Source organism: Danio rerio, chromosome 12 (genome assembly GCF_052040795.2).
Source record: "Danio rerio strain M-AB ecotype USA chromosome 12, GRCz13ab, whole genome shotgun sequence".
In the NCBI taxonomy this organism is placed as follows: Eukaryota; Metazoa; Chordata; class Actinopteri; order Cypriniformes; family Danionidae; genus Danio; species Danio rerio.
The window spans coordinates 39370451-39396483 of record NC_141032.1 but is presented as its reverse complement, the minus strand read 5'-3'; the positions used below and the strand labels follow the sequence as shown (position 1 = coordinate 39396483).

Here is a 26033-nt window from a genome sequence, read left to right as displayed (position 1 = left end):
AACAAAAACACCATGACTGAAGGGTTTCTTTAAGGTCAAGCTTTGGTGGAAGAGATATATGATATGATGTGCTCAGGAGTGGGTTTAGAAGTTCTTTGTGTTGAAGTAAACATAAATATGGCTGCTTACTGTATTAAAAGGGATTAGTTGACTTCACTTAAAAATGCCTTTAAAATATTAAGTAAATGAACTGTGTGGATTATTATAAAAAATAAAATAAAAATAAAAAAACTTAACAGTGCAAAGATACAATGGCTTTGTACATTGTTCTTAAGTAAAGTAACTTTTTACATTGTACTGCACTGGAATACACTGTAAAAAACTTAATTAGTTGACTTTAAATGAGTAAACCTGTTGCATTTAATTAGTTGAGTTTAATTAATAAAAGGTTGATCTGCTGCCTTATCATTTTTGAGTAATAAACTGTGCATTATTGTAAATATTACCTTAAATCAACTTAACAGTTCCGAGTTATAACAGGTTTATACAGTTTACTTAAGAAACTGTTTACATTGTACTGTACTGGAATACACTGTAAAAAAAAAAAAACATGATTAGTTGACTTTACTTAAAATAAGCGAGTAAACCTGTTGCTTTTAAAATGATTAGTTGAGTTAACTCTAAAAAGGTGAGTACATCTTCTGCCTTCTAATGTTTAATTGAACTATATGTGCATTATTATAGATATTAAGGTAAATCAACTAAACAGTTTCAGGTTATAACAGGTTTACACAGTCTATACTGTATGGAGAAATGTAAATCTACACACAAACTACATGAAACATTCATTCATTCATTCATTCAGTCAGTCAGTCAGTCAGTCAGTCAGTCAGTCAGTCATTCATTCATTCATTCATTCATTTTCTTTTTGGCTTAGTCTCTTTATTAATCTGGGGCATATATACAGTTAAAGTCAGAATTATTAACCCCCCTGAATTATTAGCCCCCCTGTTTATTTTTGTCCCCAATTTCTGTTTAACGGAGAGATTTTTTCAACACATCTGATTTATTTTATCTTTGCCATGATGTAAATAATATTTGACTAGATATTTTTCAAGACACTTCTATACAGGTTAGGTATTTCTAGACACTTTCTAGGCAGGTTAGGGTAATTAGGCAAGTTATTGTATAACGATGGTTGGTTCTGTAGACTATCAAAAATATGTAGCTTAAAGGGGCTAATAATTTTGACCTTTAATTGTTTAAAAAAGAAACTGCTTTTATTCTAGCCAAAATAAAACATATAAAACTTTCTCCAGAAGAAAAAATATCAGACATACTGTGATAAAACTCTAATACTTCTGACATCAACTGTGTGTGTGTGTGTGTGTGTGTGTGTGTGTGTGTGTGTGTGTGTGTGTGTGTGTGTGTGTGTGTGTGTGTGTATTACATTTTATTTAAGTTTCTTACATTTGTATTCTAAAATAAAATTAAATGATATTATAAGCAACACTGCATAAATTAAACACACTGCAGTCTAGAGCTTGTTTATTAATTAGTCAATTTACAGCTTAATATTGATTTTGTTGTTAATGTTAGTGCTTCATAAATTATTTTAGTTTATTTTAGTAAAAAACAAAAAAAGAACCCTTCATAAACTAAATACTCTGTACACTGAAAGTAGTACACTAAAGTCATCACAGCAGGTTCCAAAACCTCAAAGCACCATTTTAAATGAACGTTTTTTGTTTTGTTTTTTGTCCTTTTTGTCATAATTCCTAAAACAACTGAAGGCCATTTGAAATTTTCATCTAAAATGAACCTTTTTCTCAGGATCTGTATGTGTGGGTTCTGTTTCTGTAATTTCTCTTTTATGCCAAAGAATAAATTCTTTCCATTGCATTAAAAGTGAAATAACTAAACAATAACATAGAAGGATGAGAAATAAATAAATAAATAAAGTTTTTTTTTTCATCTTCAATTAAACTTCAACAGTTTCAGGATTAAATCTCTGCATTACTCATGTATCTTGCAACCAAACTAGCACCACAGGACTTTGCATTTGTTGCTGCAGTGAAAGGATGACATGCTGAAACAATTGAGAGTCTCCACGGGCCACGGGTTGTGTAACCCGAATCCTGAAGGGCCATCAGACGACCTTAAAAACAGAGAGAACCCATAACTCGTCCACGCAAACTTGTCTGCAGCCCTCTTTAAGCAGTCAAAGTCATTCTTTATGATTGTTTACTTGTTGGGAACAGCAGGCCGGGCAGTGAAAAAAACACCCGACTGCGCCCATAAACTGCTCATCCCAATAAGCAGCGGGTGCCATGAGCTGTCATCACCCATCGATGATTTACAAACTGGGTCTCCATGGCCTGAAAAAACTCGCTGTAATCCTTCTGCGATGCCCGTTTGAACCGAATGGAAGAGAAAGAAGGATAAACCCGAAATCCAAGCCCGACAGCTCCACAAAACAGCCGAGCAGAAACAGATGCAGAGAAGCTCCTGTGTTTATAATTGATTTTCAAGGGCAGCCTCTTGTTGTCAGAGTTTGTCTAACAACCTTTTTTTTTTTTTTTTTTGCATGGCGCCCTGGTGCTCGTCAAAACCGCCGGCTCCTCCTGTCTTCATTCGGGATGGCAAAGTCCACAAATACCAGGATCAGGCTGTGGAATGAGATTATTTTTGGAGATAGTCTTCAAGTCGCTTCTGGAGATAAAACAGAGAGAGAGAGTGTTAGAGTTCACACACACAAACACACACAAAAATCAGATTTCTGGCAGGATTTAGTCACCTCAAACTAATTTGGGGATTTTTATTTGTGCTACAACATAAAATTTGATATTTTAGAAATAATAGGAGATATATTATTTGTGTTATGGATGCCAATGGGGTGGCATGGTGGCTCAGTGGTTAGCACTGTCGCCTCACAGCAAGAAAGTCGTTGGTATAAGTCCCGGCTGGGTAAGTTGGCATTTCACATGGGTTTCCTTCAGGTGCTTTGGTTTCCCCCCAGTCCAAAAGACGTGCTGTAAGTGAATTGGATGGACTAAATTGGCCGTAGTGTATAAGTGTGTGAGAATGAGTGTGTATGGGTGTTTCCCAGTAATGGGTTGCAGCTGGAAGGGCATCCGCTGCATAAAACATATGCCAGAATAGTTGATGGTTCATTCTACTGTGGCGACTCCTGATAAATAAGGGACTTAGCCGAAGGAGAATGAATGAATGATATGCCGATGGACATAAATAATTGGCATACACCATTTTAAAGAAGTAAAAAGTTGGTGGGACTTTTAAGTCTCAAATGATCATCAAGACTGCATTTATTTGATTAAAACACAGGAATGTTTGTACAAAAATATAATTTAAAACTGAAATATAGTAAAATAGTTTAAGAAGTTGTTTTTGGATTAAATGTAATATTTTTCTCTGATAGAAAACTCGAAGATGAGCATTTATTTAACCCTAACAATACATTAAAATGATGTAAAATGTCCAGTGGATTCAAGAAAATCTCTAAAAAAAGCTCTTTAAAATAATGTTTTTGATCGCCAACTAGGTGGCATGGTGGTTCAGTGGTTACCACTGTCGCCTCACAGCAAGAGGGTCACTGGTTGGAGTCCCAGGTGGGTCAATTGGCATTTCTGTGTGGAGTTTGCATGTTCTACCGTGTTCGTGTGAGTTTCCTCCAAATGCTCCGGTTTCCCCCAAAGACCAAAGACATGCGCTATAGGTGAATTGAATAAGCTAAATTGGCTGTAGTGTTTGAGTGTGTGTGTGTAAATGAGTGTGTATAGATGTTTCCCAGAACTGGGTTGTGGCTGGAAGGGCATCCGCTGCATAAAATTTGTATCCTGGAATAGTTGGCAGTTCATTCCGCTGTGGTGACCCCTGATAAATAAGGGACTAAGCCGAAAGAAAATGAATGAATGAATGAATGAAAGATCTCTAACTTAAATAAGTTACTCTATAAAAATATGTTTTTATAATTCGCAGTGTTCTGAATTTTGTGATTCATGGGTGTTTTTTTATTTATCTGCATGTTTGAATTGCATTATGGGTATTAAATCTGTTTCTTTTTTAAATTTAAAGTTTTTAAACTGTAAAAATAATATTAAAAAAAATATATATATGATTTAAAAGTGACTTTTATTTTATTTTTTTGTAGTTTTAAAATAAAAAAATATATTATATTATATTATATTATATTATATTATATTATATTAATTATGTTATTTCTTATAACAAAACACCACTGAATATGAGCAACTGTTAATTAACATTTTTTAACTTAAAGCAAATTTGCAAATAAGCAAAAAAATAAGAAAATTTGACCGTTATAATTAAAAACTAAAATAATTACTAATAATATAATTACTAAAAACTAAAAAAACTAAAATAATTATAATTATACTAAAATAAATATATTTTATATATTTTATTTATATATATATATATAAAAACCCCCCCCAAAAAAAAAAAAAAAAAAAAAAATATATATATATATATATATATATATATATATATATATATATATATATATATATATATATTTTTTTTTTTTTTTTTTTTTTTGGGAAGTTTTGTATGCTTATGATGAAGAATATTTGGATTTTTCTGAGAGTGCTGATACTCCAGACAGCTTTTTAGTGAATGGTCTTACATATGGTGGAGCCACAGGTATTCCCAGCCCCTCCGTCTTTGTCCCGTGTGTTTACGTCCGAGCTCCTGCTTTCTTTGTGAGCCTCGGAGACTAAGCCAGTAATTGGCCATGCATCATCAATCTTACAAAGCTTCCCAAAAGCTTTTCACCCAAAAACTTGTGAGAAGACGAATGAAAGTGCGTCGCCTCCCAGTTGCCAGAGAGCAGAGGCCTGGGTGGAGCGAATGAGCAAAGCCTGCGGTCTCAAAAAAAAAAAACACAATGTCGGATCCTACTGAAGAGTCCATCTGGTTTATGTCACATAACTCGTTCTTTGTGGCAAACGTATATATGAGACACTTCATGTCTTTTTGAGGACAGACGGACAGGCAGGCACATTGTTTTGTGTGATCATCAAAACAGTCTCCCTTCTTATATTGCACAAATATCTTTTGTAGGGTTATTCTCTGCCTGAAATCGAAATATTTGTTGATTAACAGGTTCTGTATTTCAAGATTGACATTTTTTTCATCTACATTTGTTTTTTTTTATTGACATTTCTTTTTTATTTATGGTTGTGAATTGTATTAAGGGATGTTGATATCTGTTTTGTTGACTATTAACGATGACATTTTAGTAGTTTGAAATAATAAGAAGAAATAATATAGAGAGAAACAAGTCTGTAAAATGCAACACAGGCTCATTCTGAAAATGTAGCCCCGTACACATTTCTGGGGAGCGCAAATTATGTAGCCAGAGCTGTGTACTATATGGCTACATTTCGTCTTTAAAACTAACGTTACAGGGCGGTATGACGCCGGTGACGGCTTCTGTTCCTTTTTGGGCAAGCAGCTGACTGCTTATATCCGTGTGGACGGCTTTCTGCTATTACTAGTTTGTCCAGTGGCTTGACGCGCATGTCAGCGGACTTGAAGCGCAAAGAGGATTTGACCGCTATAACAGGGTTTGAGTTTGGCGAAAAACGGTTCCAGAAAGCAGGTAAAACAAAAATAAAAGGCCAAAAATAAATTAAGCAAGTAAATAACATGGTGAGAATGTGTTAAAAACATGGTAAAAAGCAGGCTAAGGCTTTTCTTTTTCTGGATTGCTTTTGTCGGTTGGTTTAGAGAAGTGGGTGATCGGGACAATCGGTGCTTTTGAAAACACTGTTGGTTGGGTTTAGGGAAGGGGTTGGGTGAGTCTGTCCGTCAGTCAACAGCAGCCTCTGGTGGATGTACGTGAGAACAGCAGGCGCCAATGGCACTCGCGAAAGAAATTTGAGATCTGAAAAAGCGTACACAGCAGCCTCTGATGAATTTGCGAAAAACAAAACCTGCAAAAAATGTAGCTCCTGGGATGTATTTAGCGATCTCCAGAAATGTATATAGGGGTACGTTTAAATAATGAGCCTGAGTTGGTAAATTAACAGAAAAAGCATAAATAAATAATAATAAAAAACATGACAAAAAAAGCATCACACAAAAAAAAACGAAAAATTGTTAATTTACAGATTTTTTTTTAGTGTCAGAAATGAAATGATAACAATATCTAATTTTTCTGTCGTGAAAGGATAGCATGTTTCATAAATGTTTATGCTTCAAAGCAGAACTAAAAAGCACTTCAAATCATCAGAGAATAGAAATATACAGCTGACATGAAAAGTGTAAGTTAGTTTAGCAGGTTTTTACTGGGTTTGTGTAACGCAGCGTTTATACAAAAGTGATGCAAATTAAGAGGAAAGTGTGTTTCCTATAGGTGGTTTGTCAAGCCCACTCACAATGCACCTTGGAATGCATGTAAACTTAGAGCGCAGTGAATGGGAGAGTAAAACGAATAGTTTTATTTTTCCAATCCTATTTGCTGAAATAGTAAAAGAAAAACTCAATGATGGTGTTATCAAGACCAAGAAATCGTGTGACACAGAACGGCAGCCAGAAGAGAGAACAACATCACATTTACTGTCCTGCCCATAGACGCTGCATTTTTCTATTGGGATTTTATGCAAAGATTCATTCATTCATTCTTTTTCTTTCGGCTTAGTCGCTTTATTATCAGGGGCAGCCACAGCGGAATGAACTGCCAACGTATCCAGCATATGTTTTACACAGAGGATTACCAGTTTAGTTTTTTTTTTTATTCACCTATAGTGCAAGTGTTTTTACTGTGGGGGAAACCGAAGCACCCAAAGGAAACCCACATGTACACTTGGAGAACATACAAACTCCACATAGAAATGCCAGCTGAGCCAGCCGGGACTTAACCAGCAGCCTTTTTGCTGTTAGGCAACATTGTTAACCATTGAGCACCGGGCTGCCACAATAATACACAACATATTTTATCATGATCATTTTTTGGCTATTTCGCTCAGCCTATATCAATCCAATCTGATTTGACTGTTTCTTTCTAATTTATTGACTGATTTAGAGTATGAGCATTGTCTTTTATTTAGCATTTTTCTTCCTTAATGGATTTCAGACTCTTGTTATTGCTTCGACATTTCATTTGGAAACGTCGGAAGCCATAAAATACAAGGCAATCAAGCCATTTAGTCCTCTAGTCCTTAGCATTTTCTTTCTGACTGTATTGGGTTTGGCTGAACTCTGGATGTCCACGGTTTGGCCTCGTCTGAAACGCACAGTAAGACTCACAAATTTGTCAAAACGAGTGCGATGGAGTCGAGCAGCTCCTACAGCAAGTGTGGTTTCTGGGGTCACGACAATGTCTCTGCATTTCTCGTCGACAGAGATGAGTTTCCCATCAGTCTGCGTGAGTTATTTATCGACTTGCACTCGTCCAAGTTAGCCTGCGTGCATCCATAACACACGGGGACAGAGACCCAAATTCAATCCCAGCAGGGACGGCTCAAGTCCAGGTCTTAAAGATGGAGAAGGGGCGAAAAACAAATGTGTCCATTTCTCCTCGGTGTCCGAATGTAATCAGTGGTGTCATTGCACCCGTAAATCTCAGTGGCTGGAGTCCCAAATGTGTCATAAATCCAGAAGCATCCTTGCAGATTCAGACTTTAGCTTCTCAAAGTGGAGGAAAAACTGCAGATCTGTGGCCTTCGGAGTCGATTTGCAAAGTACGATGCATCTACGTTGTTGAAGTTAAACTTATTTGCCCTCTTGTAAATTGTTTAAATATTTCCCAAATGATGTTTAATAGAGCGAGGAATTTTTCACAGTATTTCCTATATTTTTTTTCTTCTGGAGAGACTTATTTGTTGCAGTTTTATGTTATTTTTTAAGGCCATTCTAAAGTCAATATTATTAGCCCCTTTAAGCAATATTTATTTTCGCTTGTCTACACAACAAACCATCATTATATAATGTTTTGCCTAACTATCCTAACTTGCTTAATTAACCTTGTTAAGCCTTTAAATTACACTTTAAACTAAATACTAGTATCTTGAAAAATAAGGTAACACTTTAGAATTACTATCCGTTACCTAGGTAATAGTCCATTACTAAACTGTTACTTAACAAGTTATAAATAACTTTTTAAGTAAAAGTTAAAAGTTTATATTTTTTGAGAAAATTCTTTGAATTAAAAAAAAAAAAAAGCTCAACAATACACAAATGTACTACACTTTTGTTATGTTCGGGATGAAAACATAAACTGTATTAAACTGCTGTAAAAATGCATCAGATTAATATTTTTTTCTTTTTTATACATAGAATCTGTTAATCAACCTCAGTCCTGATCAAAACTACTAAATTGCTTAAAACATTACAGGATTTTAACTCTTTAACTGCCAAATTCATAAATGATGTCACTGATTTGGTGAAAAAAAAAACATACAAAATGATTTATTTTCAACCTAAAAACCAATTGTGAACTGGATTTTTAAATCTTTTATCAAAGTCTTGGACATGTGAAACAACATTGCATTTGATGCATTGTTTTCTTTATTATTATTATTAATTTTCGCTTTTTCCCCTTAATTTATTGTTTAGGGCTGTTTTTGCCCCACTGACTTCCATTATAACCTCATTTTTAGATTGCAAACCATGACACCATATAATTTTTGATTGTTGGTGAGTTTCCCTATTGGGAAGAGGTAAAATTTGTAATTTTTACTGTTGATCATCAATTGGCACCATTAACATTTTAGATAGGCCTGTGCAACAACAAAAAAGCTTAGTTTCTGAATATTATATGAAGCATAGCAGCAATTTAAAGTGTGTGAGAGTGCCCTTTACACACTTACCTTGATGTGTCTGAGAAAATCAAAATATGCATCTCAGCTTTCAGAACTACATGGAGTAAACAAAAACAAAGACTGTGTATTTATGCACCATCAAATGTGGTTGTAATGGTCGTCAATGGGGCAAAAACAACCACCAACAGTAAATTAGGGAGAAAAAAAAATGAAAGTCTAAAATATGCATCAAAGCCAATGTTGTTACTAATCATTCACAAGTCCACGACTGTGATAAAAGGTTAAACAAAATCAGTCTACAATTACTTTTTATATTGAAAATACGTCATTTTGTGTGGTTTTGTGTTACCAAATCAGTGACATCATTTGTGAACTTGGCAATTTAACAGTTAAAATCCTGTAAAAAAAAAAAAAAAAAAAAAAATTTAGTAGTTTTATTCAGGACTGGTCAACAGATTTATGTAATAATAATAATAATAATAATAAATAAATAAAACAAAAAATAGAAAATAGAAAAATGTATCTGATGCATTTTTAAAGCAGTTTAATTCAGTGGATGTTTTCATCTGTAACATAACTAAAAGGTAGTAGATTTGAACAGTGCACAGGGATTAAAACTATTATGTTTAGAAAATTGTTTTAAAAATCTTTCTGTTAAACAGAAATTTGGGAGATATATGGGGGGGGGGGGCCTTGAGCATTGAGATCACTTATAATTTGATAAAGGTTTTAATTTGAAATAATCCTGTTTATGTTCTGTCAGATTTCTCTAGTGCCTCGTCTTGGGAAGAGAACTTGAGTAACATTGAATGACAGACGTTGAACGGCCAACCGAATAAATGTTGCTAGTCATGAATGAAGTTATAGGGATGGTAAGCACTTTGAGAAACATTCAAAACTACTCTGACGTTTATTGCTGTTTTAAAAACATCAAGAAATTTTCAAATTTCCCATCAATAAAAATGGACAAGAAACAAATTCCTATCTCAGCCTAGCTGACGGACACATCTGTTTCTATCTGGGTAACTGTAGATCTGCCTTGGTCGAGCATCTGAAGCACTTTATGCTGATTTGGGATGTGAAACTCTACTCGATTGTGTAGACGCTGCACAGGTTTTTTCACTTAAGAATTTCAATATCAAAAAGCAAGCAGATGTTTCAGGTCTGTGTGCCAGATTAAAAACAGCACAAGTCCTGTGGTGAATAATGCGTTCCTCTTTCTAAAGTCACTAACATGGCATATAAAACAATCACTTCAAGGGCATTAAAATAAGGCTGTTCTGTAATGAGCGAATACATTTTCATTGCCATTAAAGTGGAATTACTAAAACTAAACATGATAAAAATGCCTGATAAAAGATAAAATGGCAAATAAAATGGATCTGGAGTCCAAATGATGACTCCATTTTCATTTGGGGGTAAATTGTCCCTATAATTCAAACACAAACACTCAAACCTTCAAACACTCAAACACTCAAACACACGCACGCACACACGCACGCACGCACGCACGCACACACACACACACACACACACACACACACACACACAATATGTAGCCTTAAATTTATTAGGTAAATAAACTATGCACATAATTAAAAAAGTAAACTTAACAATTCCAACAGGTTTACTCACTTTTACAGTTGAAATCAGAATTATTAAACCCCCTTTGACTTTTTTCTTTTTTAAATATTTCCCAAATGATGTTTAACAGAGCAAGGACATTTTCACAGTATGTCTGATAATATTTTTTTTCTTCTGGAGAAAGTCTTATTTGTTTTATTTCGGCTTAGAAAGCAGTTTTTAATAAAAAAAAAATAAAAAAAACATTAAGATCACAATTATTAGCCCCTTTAAGATATATTTTTTCCTTAGTCTGCAGAAAACCATCCAAGCCTCACCCAAACCTGCCTAGATGACCTTATTAACCTAGTTAAGCATTTAAAAGTCATAAAGCTGTAAAAAAATAAGGGGGGGGCCTGTAAAATATCTAGTAAAATATTATTTTCTGTCATCATGGCAAAGATAAAATAAATCAGTTAATAGAAATGAGTTATTAAAACCAATATGTTTAGAAATGTGTTGAAATTTTTTTTCTCTCCGTTAAACAGAAACTGGAGAGAAAAAAAAAATAAACAGGGGGGCTAATAATTCTGACTTCAACTGTAAGATAAAAAATGTAATAAAGTCGATGCCTTTTACAGTGATAACTATTTTAAATGCAGCATGTTTGAGTTAAAATTGTGGCAATCAATTTTCAAAATGGCAACAAGCACCAAAAAAGGTATCATAAATGTGGTTCAGATGATTTGGTCTCTTTATTGAAAGTCATGACATATGAAATCAAAGTTGCTTTGACCTTTCGACACATAAAATCCTGCAAATTTCAACAGTTTTAAATGTCCACATTGTTACAAAATTGGTCCCACTTTGTATTAAGTTGCCTTAACAACACTGTAAAAAAATTACATGATCTATTAATTATGGCAGCCTATGCTTTTAGTTCATTGTAACTTGTTAAACTAAGTAAATCATGTTCTAACTTAATTGTATAAGTTATGCATGCTGTTTTAAGTCAGTTTAACATAATATAAGTTCAGTGGACTTAAAAGGTTAATTTGGTTCAGCTTAAAAATTTAAGGCAACAAGGATTTTTTACATTGTATGTTCTTGCATAAGAAATAAATACAATGTACTTACTGTGTTCAAGGTGTGTTTCAGAACATTTCTGGTTCTGTTTCGGTGGGATACAGGTAGGGTAAAGGACAGGTTTGGTGTTATGGGTAGTTTTAAGTGTGGATTAAGGTGTAAGGGATGTTGAACAGTTTATTTACACAATAATTTAATCAATCATAAGTACAATATAAAAACATGTATTTACACAATAGGTACATTGTAACAAAGGATTAAATGATTAGTTAAGGCCACAATATAAAGTGGGACCATAAAATTTAATCAAACTGTAAAAACCCTTTGTTTGCCAACAAGTTGACATGTGACATCACAGATGTACATAGTCCCCCTCCTCCAAATATCTGACTCTGTCTACACTGCATGCCAGCACTGTTGCATTCAACATAAAGAGGATTTCACATTAGAATTTTAGTAAAAAATTTCTAATAACTAATTTTTATTTATTTATTTATTTTTTGCTTTGCCATGATGAGAGTACTCAACTAGTTAATTTGGTTGATACTAGTATTTATTCGGCTTAATTAACAGTAAGTCATTGGAACACAATTTTATATATATATATATATATATATATATATATATATATATATATATATATATATATATATATATATATATATATATATATATATTTTTTTTTTTTTTATGTAGACAATAAAAAAAAATACAATTTAATTCTTAAACAATAACATCACATGTGAACTTCAAGGAACATATTACAGGGTTCCCACACATCTTGAAAGTACTTGAATTTTATGGATTCAAGGCCGAGGAATACTTCAAAATAAAAAGTCCTTGAAAGTGGTTGTATTAAATTTGAAAAGAAACTTGTTGGTGTTGTTTCAACAATTGTTCTGAGTTGTCATTGTAAGGTTTGAAGCTTACGCTGCTATTCTGAACCAATAGTCGGAAACAGAAAGCAGTTGAAGGATGGCATGATTAAATCCATTATTTATCGGACTCCATTGTAATTAATCTAACTCCATTAAAGTTGTTATCATCATTGATCAAGAGAAAGAATATCAACACTTTAAAGCAGGCAAAGTTGTTTATTAAGTTGCGTTTAAATAAGCAAATGGCAGAGATGTGAATTGTATTTGTGATGAACTCTGCCACACCAGGAGGACCCATCCCATTCTGCGAATGTCTCAGTAGTCCTTCATTAGCATAGAAGGAATAGTATATAATACTTTCTCAGCTTCCATCAAAAAAAATAAAAAATAAAATAAAAAATAAAATAATAATAATTCTTAATTTAAAAACAAATTGAAATCTTGCACAATAACTATGACAAATGATGCATGTTTCAGAAACCAGTTTAAATATGATCAGTATTGAATTCAACTAATTTTAATAAAGTTCTTTGAACATGACTGTTTAAAACACTCAAAATTGTTGAAAATGATAGCTTCAAAGCATCATCATACTCTGAGATTTTAATGTCAATATTAAGTGTAAATGAAATGTTACCGTGTAAGTACAGTAAGGACTTTCATGGCGCTACATGTGCTGTGGGTGTGAATTACAAAGGTGCTTGATTTAAAATGAATGTTGCTTTAAAGGTTCAAGAAACCCTCAAGTACTTTTTTGAGATTTTAACAGATTTGTGTGTGTTGAGCATCAGTTAAGACAATGTTAGCACCTGTTAACTTTAATTGTGGGGAAAACTGGATAATTTTGAGCTTTTGTAAGGTAATTTTATCTTCCAGGCTTAAAATGATTTTTTGGGAGATGATTTCAAAATCGGCGACGTAACGCAGAACTGCAAGTGCAAAGATGACGTGCTGGTTTCTCATTATTATTCATAGCTGAGTTTTCTTATCCAATGAGAAGAGCCTGCTTCTTAATTATCCATGATTGCGTATGCTTTCCGAAGGCAAGGCAGACCTGCCAGTTTCAAGCTGTGAGACCCTACATTGATGACTGGAAAAAAACGCGTCCACGGACCTAGGCAGCATACAGTATTTAGCTGTTCATGAAGGGTCGTATGTGTTTGTTTCCATGATCCACTGGTTTGTTGCATGTTTTTCCCTGCGATGCCATCAGGGCCGATATAGCAAAGCTGTTTGTGTGCAGCAAGCATTTTTGTCGGGAGAGCAGTACGAGAATTGGAGAATGGTGGACTTTGTCTTTTATCAGAAGGAGTTTGTTCACGTTTAAACACATCTCCGTGCTGCTGTGTTTGTCTAAATCCTCCAGATTACCACCAGGGCTAATAGTTGAATTAGGCAGGGCAAGAGACCTGCTGCACTGAATCTGCATTCAGACCCGGGGATTGAGGGAAAAGTCCTCATTTAGTGTTTATATAAACACGATTATCTTCACAATTGTATAAATTGTGGTTGTGTGTATATGAAATTACAAATAACAAATGTAGCAGTGCATTAAATTACTGTTTATTTCTTTGCATTTTAACTTTGTGAGCCCACTGACAACAGTTGTTCGCTCCACTCCTTCTCCGCAGCTCTGCTGGGCACGCCTACTCCTGCGTCTGATCGCAGAGCTCCACGCCCATTATGATGCATTTTTTTTAAATTCTGAGGTACCCCTGAACCGAAAGTGGGGGGTTTCATGGCCAAAAAGTCATTGAAAATCCTTAAAAAGATTGGGAACCCTGATATTAAAATCATTTAGAAAATTCAACATCATCACCTCTGGAGATTTACTCTGTAACCCCTCTCCTTTTGTGTTTCAGAACAGGTTTGGAGTGTCATGAGGGTTTAGTAAATAATACCTTATTTTTGTGGAAATTACATAAAACATTTGCTCATGTCAGGGTGGTCTCTGGTGCTTCTGGCAGCGGGACACAGTGGACGGGACGCCCCGGCAGGACTCTGCACACACAGAATGAGAGCACTAATGAGACATCAAGGTCAGAGTGTGTGAAGAGTGAGCACTGATTCCCAGCAGCTGTGAGACATTAAAGAGCTGCTGTCTTTACACTGACGCTTCACAGGCATATTAAACACAGCCTTCTGCCTAACATCTCCTCTGCTGGCCTATATGTTTAACAGCAACCTTTTATAATGACACTAGCTTGAAATAACATGATTTAACTATGCAGTACGTGTTCAGGGTAGAATAACAGATCTATTAATTAGATTTCAGGGCTTGGGGGGTTTTCCGGATCCTATGCTGGATAGGGTTGTTCAAGGAGCGACTAAAGGAACATGTTTTGCTTAAATAAGATTGAAGTTTATACTCGTATAGAAAATCTAAATTTTGCATAATGTCAAAATATCACAACCAATCAGAAGATGTTGCCACATAAGCTCATTCTGAAAATGTAGCTCTTTACACATTTTTGGAGATCGCAAATTATGTAGCCAGAAGTTTGTGTGGCTGCATTTCATCAAAATAAACGATATGGGGTGGTATGATGCAGTTCCTTTTTCGTGCTTAACAGCTGACCGCTTACCTCTATATGGACGGCTTTCTGGCTGTTACCAGTTTGTGCAGTTAGTTCCCCATGTTTGTCTGCAGACTTGAGATGCAGAAAGGAGATGACCATGACGACGGGGCTTGAGTCCGGTGAAGAGCGGTTCCAGAAAACAGGTAAGACAAAATCAGAAGACAAAAAATTCAATAAACAAGTAAATAACAGGGTGAGAATGTGGTAAAATCTGAAAATGTGGTAAAAATCAGACAAGGGCTTTTTCTGAATTACTTTTGAAAACTGTCAATAGATGCTTTTTAAAATACTATTGGTTGGGTTTAGGGAAGGAGGAGGGTAGAATAACAGGTCTATTGATAAGATTTCAGAGATTGGGGGCGTTTTTTTTTATTTTATTGCTAGTTAGGGTTGTGGACCACAACCAGTCAGAAGATCAGAGATATTTTATGTACAATGGAGGGAGATTTGTGACCAATGGGGTCTTAAAAGGAATAAAGCTGCAAAGATAGAAGTGAACAAACTAATCTCCACTAAAATTAAGTAAAATGTTTATTTATATAGTTTATTATATACTTTACATAGTTATTTCATCTATTGATAAAATGATAAAATGATCGAATGAAATAATCAAACCAAATATATAGACATATTTGAAGAATGTCTTACAAAAAAAAAAAAAAAACTGTTTAAAACTGAACCGTTTGTTATTGTAACCAAAAAATAAAAAAATAAAATAAATAAAAATAAATCATTTTTTTTTAGTTCATCTGGTTGTTGGAGAAATATTTATCTTCTTCAGTTAGTTTTACTTAATGCACTAAAATAAATTAACAAACAAATAAATAAATAAATAAATGTAAACACAAAATTTGCAATACTATTAACAAATGTAATAATAATACAAATAGTAATTATTTTTATTATTATTAAATTATAAAATTAAATTATATTAAAGCTTTAAATAAAAATTCCCATTATAAAACAAAACAAAATATATAATCTAACAAATTAGGGAATCAATATTTGTAATATTTGTTCTAATATCAAAAACAATTATGTAATAAATATATTAAAACCATTCTGTTGATCAAGGTGGCATTTATTAAATATATAAAAAAATGTAATTGTTAAATATGTATTAAAGTTTTGAATAACTGCTTTCTTATTGTATGTGGTTTCAAATAAAAAAAATACTCCAGTTATTATTGCTTTTATTACCATTACATTAATAAAAAAATAATAATAATAATAATTAATAATGAGTGATTTTTCAAAGATCATGTGACTCTGAAGACTGGAGTAATGAAGCTGAAAATTCATCTTTAAAATGACTGAAATAAATTATTAAATTAAAATATAAACTATTTTTGAACAGTTATTTTATAGTGCAATACCATTTCACAATTTGACAATTTGTAGTGTATTTTTGATTAAATAAATGGAGCCTTGGTGAGCTGGATAAGCTTATTTTAAAATATTTAAAAATCATACTGATGCCAAACTTTTGACCAGTAGTAAATGTATATATTATTATTAAAAAAAAAAGGGGGAACCAATATGTGAAATATTTTTACTAATATCAATCTACAAAACAGTTATGTAACATGTATTGTATCATATATATTTCTTCTAAAATTAAAAAAGTTGCCTGAAATGATAATTACAGACAGGAATCTACCAGAAGAACAACGATTCACATTCATCACGAAACCCAGCAGAGACAGTTATTTACGCTCCTCTATTTTATTGGACCTGTGCTCATTTTTCCAGTCTCTTTCTTCAACCTCCTTCCTTTCTCAAATATGCCAAAATGACAGAGTATAATAAAGGAGCACAGTGGCACACAACGCACCAATCCCATCAGTGCATGACTTTAATTACCAGACCAGCGCTTCGCCATAATGGGGAAAAGGTGGATATGCAAAAGACTTTCATAATTCATCCAACTTTTTCTCATTTAAACTTCTACACATTCTTCTCCCCTTCGTTTTGTTCTTCATCTCATTTCTCCCAAGCATGGCCAATCATTTCCTTTTAACAAAAAAAACATTTGCAAAATTATCAGTGCAGAGCATATCGTGCAGAAAGAATGAGCCCAAAGCACAGGTGGAGGAAAGCAGACTCTATTCCTAACCATTGCCTTCTCTACTCTATGGCAAGCCGCTCTGACGTTTATCCATGCAATGTATATCAGTAATTACATTTTCACTACTTGAGTTAAACTGTTAACTCTTAATATTGAGGATTTCCTTTACAGAGAGCCCCATATGAGAAACAATTGCCATTCAAATAGGACTCTGATATCAATCATGACGTCATTACTTGCAGAAATGAAATTATTATTATTTTTTTAAGAAGCAAAATGTTTATAATTTCTAATATCAAGAATACAGCAAGCTAGTTTACACCATTAGCTATGTTTCCATCCAAAGATGTAAATTAAATTTATGCACATAACTAGAATATTACATATTATTCCTTTCCATCCAAGTAGCCAAAGAGAACAAGATCATTGTTTCCTGATTAACTGGCGCCAAATATCAAAAGTAAAAACAGAATTTGCTGCAGTAGGAGAAGCTGCGTGAATCGTTTCTTTATTCAATGAATTACTTGCACCACAGAATACAAATGCCGACATGTGTCCTGGCGTTTGAAGGCGTGAAACGCGAAGCAGACGCTCTTGAAAAGTCTAAAGTTAATTAATTATATAATAACACTAATACTCAGCCTGCCTGTGTCACGATCACCAGGGATCCAGCCTGTGCAGATCACTGGTAAACTGCATACAACTACAAATCCACCATTAAATGGACTACATGATCCAGCCATGCACCTCTCACACACCTATCCTAGATCTCCATGATTGGCCTAGGCCAGGTGTGTGTGCCATTTTATGACTGGACCTTGTAGTCCATTTAATGGCAGATACTAATAGAGAAGATTCCAAATCCAGATCTGAGCTTTGAAGATTGAAAAATGCTTTGGGACAGATTTCATTTATCTAGAAAACACTCTGGAGCACTATGCCTCTGTAAAGGCTTGGCTACAGCTACCAGTTATATTAAGCTGGAATGTGATGCAGGCCTGTCGCTCATATGTTTGCATGACACGGTGGACACGTTGGCTACAAGATTTTTATTATTAAATATGATGTTTTAAACACACACAGGAAATGATCTGAATCGATCAAGTGTCACAATAAAGGGGACCCTTTATGCAAAAATCACTTTTTATAAGGAGTTCAAACACATTGATGTGGCAACAGTCTGTGAATAATATATACTAGCTTCTAGTGGTAAAACAATTATTACTGTTATTTTTTAGAATCACACTTAAAAACAGTTTGCAGAAACTTGATTGACACTCTCCCTTTGTATGTGTCATCAGAAGGAGAAAACGCCCATTCCCCTTTAGTGATGATCTCTCCTTTTTAGCATTGAAGTCAGTCTTGTTTTTGCCACTATGCTGACACACAGGCATTTGTAGCTCTACCCTCTTTTGAAAAGAGCACGATCTAATATGAATTTAACGCTAGTCACCAAAATGACTCAGTTAGGATAAAAACCTAAAAGAGGCAGCTCACCCTGTTTAAATAAACCCAACCAATAGTGTTTTCAAAAGCACCGATTGACCAGCGCCCACCCACTTCCCTAAAGCGTTGGTTGAGTTCAGGAAAGTGGGTCAATCGGTTTTAAAAAGCAATCTAGAAAGAAAAAAGCCCTCGACTATTTTTTTCTACGCTTTTTAGATTTTACCACATTCTCACCCTGTTATTTTTTGTTTTGCCTTTTGTTTTTGTTTTACCCGCTTTCTGGAACCATTCTTCACAGGACTCAAACCCCGTTGTTGTGGTCAACTCATCCCTGTGTCTCAAGTCTGTCAACGTACATGGCAAGCTACTGGACAAACTGGTAACAGAGGGAAAACCATCCATACAAATGTAAGCAGTCAGCTGGTAAAAGTGAAAAGGAATTCGTTTTAAAGACGAAAAACAGCCATATGTACTTTTGGCTACATAATTTGTGATCTCCAGAAACTTATATATGGCTAGGTATTCAGAATGAGCTGATGTTGGCTAATCTACAAGTAAACTGTGAAAGAACATTGTCATCTTACCTTCACTGCGAGACTTAAGAACAACAGTTTGAAGTGCCAGCAGGTCTTGTCAATCATCTCTCTTAAACGCTCCACTCACTCCAGAGGACCTTATTTATAGATAATAAAAACCTTCATTAGACCGAATTCCAACACTTGTTATAATAAACACGAGTCGTAAGAAAAGGAGCCATTCAGAGGTGTCAAACAGCCCATATGTGGCCACACGTTTACATGGCTCCGTCTACTTGTACTTTAAGAGAGCGAGAGGTCAAAGGTGAGCATCTGAAACTCGACCTTCCGTCTGTTTGTTCGGAATTAGGCACTTCTTTCTCAAGCCAAGTGAAAAGCTTCCTTATGTCAAGTGTTTATCTACAACTTAAGAATATTAAACAAGCCTGAAGAAAATGCGCACACACAAAAAAACTCTGTCTATTTGAATGAATAGATTCTACTTATAAGACGCGTGGAAGCACATTTTCACCACATCAGGCACAAGTTGTGGAAATAATGACACGTGTAAGTCATAATTGTGACCTAAAAATTCACAATACACACTGTAAAAGATGCTGAGTTCCACACAATTCCTTCATTTTGTCCTAACACAAATAAATTAAGTTGACTTAATCATTTTACAAATTTAAATGGATTTAAAAAAACAACAACAATTGAGTAGTTCAAAAGAACCGTAAGAGTTGTTCTTTCAGCTCATTGTAAATAAGCAGTTTGAAAATGCAGCAAAAGCTGTTTTTATGTAAGTGCTATAATAAATCCATCCCAGGCTCATTCTGAAAACGTAGTCCTGTGGATGTTTTTGGAAACCAAGAAATACGTCCCGGGAGGTATGTATTTTGCAGTTTTTGTTTTTGCAAATCTGCTAAAGGCCACTGTGCGCGCTTTTTCACATCTCAAATGTCTCTCGCGAGTGCTGTTCATGCCCGTGCTGTTTTCGTGTGAACCCACAAGAGGCCGCAGTTGACTGACTGAATGACTGAATGATTAACTGGATGACCAGCAAATCGACCGGCTCAATCTCCTCCTTCCCTAAACCCAACCAATTTTACAGATTGACCTGCCAACCCACTTACTTCCCCTAAACCCAACCAACGGTTTACAAAAGCCACGTTTTTTTTTTTTTTTTTTTACCACGTTTTTAGATTTTACCACATTCTCACCCCACTGTCTTACCTAATTTCTAGAACCGCTCTTCGCCGCACTCGAACCCGGTCATCGTCGTCATGGTCAACTCCTCTCTGCGTCTCAAGTCCGCTGACGTACACGATGAGCTAACCGGACAAACTGGTTGCTGCGGCCAGCCGGTAAGCACCAAAAGGAAAGGCGTCACGCCGTCCCGCAGTATTCGCTTAAAAAAATGAAATGCAGCCATACATACCCCCGGCTACGTAATTCACAGTCTCCAGAAACATCCGCGGGACTACGTTTTCAGAATGAGCCTGTGTTGAATAAATCACTTATTAAAATTAGTCAAAATTACAACTTTGAAGGTCATACGAAATTGTGACAGGTCAAAATAACAAGATAAAAAGTCGAGATTATGACTTATGAACTTGAAATTATGACTAAAAATGTCACAATTATATGTAATTCTATTATATTATATGATTATATTATATATTAAATATGTCAAACCAAAATTAAGATTAAATGTAAGTCATAATGAAAGGTCATAACACAGTAATAAATGACTAAATACAATAATGAGTTGAAATTATAACTTTAAAAGACATAAGAAATTGTGACAGGTCAAAATATAAAGTAAATATTATGACATACTTATGACTCCCCTGAATTCTAATTAGACTCACCTGCACCTATAATCACAATCCCCCATAAAGCCTCCTCGATTCCAGTCATTCAGTGGCTGGAGTCAATGTCACATGGTTCAGCTCACCTTCTCCCTGGCACGCCTTCTTTCATGGATGTTTCTCTTCTCCTATAGACGTTTCCATACCTATAAGTCTAAATTATGAGATACAGTCAAAACTGACATGCTTCAGTCAAAATTATAAGATATGTCATAATTTTGACATAAATAAATATTAGAATTATGATTAAAAAACTAAAATTATGACATACTAAATTTAAATTGACAAATTATGAGATTAAAAAGGGTCAAAATTATGATGATTTCATTTACAAATTGCACTGAAAAGATACTAAAGCTACATGCAAAATAAATATAAATGTTTTTTTGTATTTAATTTATAAAAATCATCATCGGACTTCAGCGTTTTCACTCATTCATACACATTTTACAATCATTGTTACTATGGATGAAGATTGAATTCATATTCGAGAGCTAAACTAGCTCGAGATGCCATGAATAACCATCATCCCTTCTTCAGAGAGAACTATTGGGTGACCTATCCCTTTAAATGTTTAAACTATGTGAAAGCACTTTAAAGTCGAATAAAACAGTACGATATAAAGAGTCCAAATATTGTTTCACATCCTTAAAAGCCATTTGCCATGGAGGCAGCTTTGCTACACTGGCCCAGATGTTTCTGGCAGACTTTGATCAGTAGTAAAATCGCTCATCCACAAAAACCATCGCATTCCTAGACTGCGCTTGAATAACAACGATGACACGGAAAGATAGACGCTGAGCGAGAGGAATAATTGTTGGAGAAAGCACTTCTACACGAGTCTTTGAAGTGATACAGCGTTGTTCTGGCATCGGTAGAAGTCTTGAGGATTTAGATCAACATTAGCATCTTTCATTCTTCCTTTGTCTCTCTTAATCTGCGCGCCATCTACAATCATACTTCTCATTTTCCCTTCTTAAAACCTCCCAGTGGACTATTTTTCAGTGCTCTGGAGACAAAACAGACTTCCAGTTACATCTCATTTTAGTATAAACTCCATCTCAGATGCTTCTGTTAAAATTCCTACAAACAGAAATGAATCTGAAAGATGTTTGCATAGAGTAATAGTAGAGTGCTATTATCATGATATGGCATCTGAAGAATCTAGCAAGAAAAGTTTGTGCGAGTTCTAAGATTTTGACGTTTTAGCTTTTTAAATTGCAGCAAAATCTCGAATTCACTTCACTTTTGTACATAATTGACATATTGAAGAGATTTTGTGCTCTTCTGTTTTGTTCTCTACGGATCTAGCAGCTTGTTCTGCTATAAATAGCTGCAGGGTTAATTTGATTTAAACAGAAATGGAAACATGCTGTGACCTTTAAATTATAAACGGCTGGCAGAGAGTCCTGGTGGACACCTGTGGACATCGGTGCACAGAAATGGCTGATTCCTGTACTTTAATTGCCTACATATTGTAAAGTGTGGCATTTACTGTAAAGCAGTGGCTTTTACTGGAACATCAACTAGCCACTCCACCTTATTTTGTTTTCTTAAAAATTAAATATCAATTATTAGATTAAGTATTTTTTCAGCAAGCATACATGTAGTTGTTCAAACGAGGCATTACATTTACTGCATTATACAAGTTTAGCTAAATAATTTTTTTTTAAATCCTATTGTTCTAATGTATTTAATGTAAGCAACATAGATCAAGAATTATCAAATAAAATTGACAAAAGTTTCTACATTCATTTTTCAAATATTTTTGATCAAAATTTAACAGGAATGAGCTAAAATCATGTTCAGTTGTGCTCAGAATTTACTTCTTGCAGAATTTATTAAAATGTGAATAGTTTGAACAAAATAAGTGAGATCATACAAAATGCTTGGTGTTTTTATTTAGTACCGTCTCGAGTAAGATATTTTACATAAAATATGTTTACATAGTTTACTACACCAAATTCAAGTTGAAATTATTAAAAAAGCCACATGCAAAAGTTTACATATGCTTGGTTTTCAACACTGTGTGTAGTTTCCTGATGATCTACGAGTGCTGCTTCTACTTTGTGATTGTTGTTCACAAGTATCTCTTTTTTTTTTTTTTTTTTGAACAGTTAAACTGAATGCTGTTCTTCAGAAAAATCTTCCATCTCCTGGAGATTCTTCAGTTTTCGAGCATCTTCTGCAGATTTGAACCCTTTCCAGCAGTGACTGTATGACTGCGAGATCCATCTTTTCACACTGAAGATGATTTAGGGACTGCTAAAAAAAAGGCATTGAAAAAACACAAGGCATTGGGGTGAAAACTTTTAAACAGGGTGAAGATATCCAATTTTTCTTATTTTATTGAAATCTCTTTGTTCCTTCATTTAGCACTGCCCTTCAGAAATAACAGAAAATATTTGGATTCATCTCGTAACACAAATTAAGTGCAATTTACCTTGATCTTCAGATTCTAATTTATTTTTCACCTTCAACTTTTAATGCCACTAACTGTCATTGTTAAAATATGTCAAATAATATCACACTTTTTTATTTAAAATGATTAAAGCTACTTGCTGACAAAAAGGTAAAAGTTGGTGATTTGCTGAAAAGCAGCAAAATAGAAACATTTAAAATCACAAATAATTTATATTTGGTTGCTGCATTGTGATCCTTAAACACATTCTTTTATTATGTCATCAAATAATTGTTGTTCTAAATGCCTGACTTTTTAGTTTAACATATAAACTGTCATTATGAACTATATTTTGGTATATAAACTACTGTTATTGAGTGTTTTTTTAAATGAATGTATGAAGGCAATAGAACACTTGAATTAGCTATGTTTTTTAGCTATCTGTGAGGTCCACATCAGTGGTGTGTGTGTGTGTGTGTGTGTGTGTGTGTGTGTTTGTGTGTGTGTGTGTGTGTGTGTGTGTGTGTGTGTGTGTGTGTGTGTGTGTGTATAAGAAATCATTCTCCAAGGCCCGCGTTCACTCTGTCTTTTTGCTCCCGAGGGATGGAGCTGCATGCTAGATGGAGTCAGAGCAGTTTTGAGCATTTTTCTTGCTTCTAATTCAGCTTCCGCATTCTGGACAAGCTCTGTCTGTCATCCGCATGTCTAGGTTTGATTTATCCAGCTCCAGGAATGCTGTTCTCACGGCCCAGAAGTTTGTATTTTTTGGTTTTGCCCTGAGTGATGGTATCAGTCATTCCTGGAGATGTACAAACCGACTTAAAGTGGCTGAAAAAGCCACAGACTTCTTCGCCCGAGGCGGTTTTACAGTTCCTCCAACTACTGATCAAAATCTGAATGTTCACTCTTAAAAATATAGGCTTCAATCGCCTTTATAGGCTTTGATTTTTAGCAGTGATGCTATAGAAGTGTCATTCTGGGTTCCAAAAAGAACAGTTTAGTGAACATGTCCTAAAATATAGACCCAAAACTCTCAAAACAACTTAAAAATATCCACAAATTCATATGAATTAGGTAGTATAACGTTCAATGGATAGTGAACATTTTTTCACTATTTGCTTACCCTTAAAGTGGCTCCAAACTATTATGAGTTTCTTTATTTTGTTAAGTACACACAAATACATATATTTTAAAGAAAGCTCAAAACATCTATCCATTGACTTCCATAATATAAAAACAAATACTATGGTTACAGTCAATGGTTACAAGTTTCCATTTGCTTCAAATGATCTTGTTTTGTGTTCAATAGAGTAAAGAAGTCATATGGTGAGTAAATGCTCACAGAAATTTTGAGTTTGGCATTAAGTATTTCTTTTCCCAGAGATGGGTTGCGGCTGGAAGGGCTTCCGCTGCATAAAAACTTGCTGGATAAGTTGGCGGTTCATTCCGCTGTAGCGACCCCGGATTAATAAAGGGACTAAGCCGACAAGAAAATGAATGAATGAATTAAGTATCTCTTTAAAACTGTATTCAATGAACAGATTTAATGATTTAATGAACTGATTTTTAATTAAGATCAGTTATGGGGCCATTCACATATTGTGTCTTTTGTGTGTGCAAGTTCATTACTTACAATGGAGGCACGTGGCTTGCGCACGTTTTCCAGGCACCCTCAATTGAAAACATAGCTGCTGCCTCCAAAATCTCATGTCTTCATACTATATAGTACGTTATGTTAACAGTATGCTAACCGAGTAGTATGTCTGAATTCTTGAATTCAAAAAACATTATGCGAGAAGTATACACGGATGACCTATTACTTCCAGCGAGATTCTGAAGTGTGCATCTGATGGAATCTACGTTATCTCATGATGCTTTATAAGAGAACTCATGAATGGGAGTGAAGCGACACAACTGACGTGATCATGACAAAATGGCGGATGTAGTATTTCTAATTTTCATTCATACTACTCACATTCATACTGTATACATACTTTTCTAACGGTCGAGAAGTAAATTTAAATTCAAAATTAGTACTTAATGAGTAGTAGGTGATTTCAGATGCAGCCATGAACTTTTCAGAATGCCACCAATCAGCTTCACGCTTTGTATAGAATATACACTGCACTCAAAAAATATTTTTGCTGCTTGTTCAAAATTCTTATTTATAATGAGCCGAATCAACACAATTCTTGAGGGTTTTGTGGGATAACTGAATTGTGTTATGGTCAATCAACTTAACTTTGTAAAAACAATTAAGTTACCGGAAGGAATTATGTGGAATCCTGCAGTTTTTTTACACAATCAAAGAAATTTATTTATTTATTTTTTAGCTTGTTCAAACTACTTATTTAAAATGAGCTGAAACTTGAGATTTCATTGGGACAACTTAATTTTTAATGTTTAATTCACATAAATTTGTTAAAAGTGTTAAGTTAACTTAATCAATTTGTGTTGAGACAACATGAATGAATTGTGTGGAACCCTGCATTTTTTACCGTGCAGTGTGTGAAAAAAGATCCACAGAAATTTTTCATGTTGTCCCAATAAAAATGTATTAGGTTAACATAATTGTTTCTACACATTCAAGTTAGTTGAATATAAAACAATTAAGTTGTCCCAAAAAACCTTTATAACTGTGTTTTAACTCATTTTAAATAAGTAGTTTCTCGCTTACGAGCTGACCACTTACCTCCATATGAACGGCTTTCCTGCCATTACCAATTTGTCCAGTTAGCTCGCCATATACGTCGGTGGACCTGAGACACAAAAAGGAGCTGACCACAACGATAAGGTTCAAATCCGACGGAGAACGGATTTAGAAAGCTGGTAAGACAAAAACAAAAGCCAAAAAAAAAATAAATCAGTTAATAACA

At 34.5% G+C, this 26033-nt stretch overlaps 1 protein-coding gene across 5 annotated transcripts in view; it reads right to left on the bottom strand.

Moving 5' to 3' along the window:
* Positions 1 to 1472: 1472 nt before the first annotated feature.
* LOC147834535 (uncharacterized) overlaps positions 1473 to 26033 on the bottom strand; it is an 83409-nt gene continuing 58848 nt past the window's right edge. For 2 of the 5 annotated variants that reach the window (XM_087276843.1, XM_087276842.1), the window contains one exon: positions 22868 to 25983. In XM_087276843.1, the coding sequence (XP_087132969.1) occupies positions 25954 to 25983 (30 nt within the window). In that variant the 3' untranslated portion in view covers positions 22868 to 25953. Of the gene's footprint in view, positions 2653 to 14175; positions 14276 to 18601; positions 18744 to 18951; positions 19041 to 20118; positions 20294 to 20756; positions 20911 to 22867; positions 25984 to 26033 lie in introns of those variants that run through there. The other 3 variants (XR_015504386.1, XR_015504387.1, XR_015504388.1) reach the window with 3 other exon arrangements.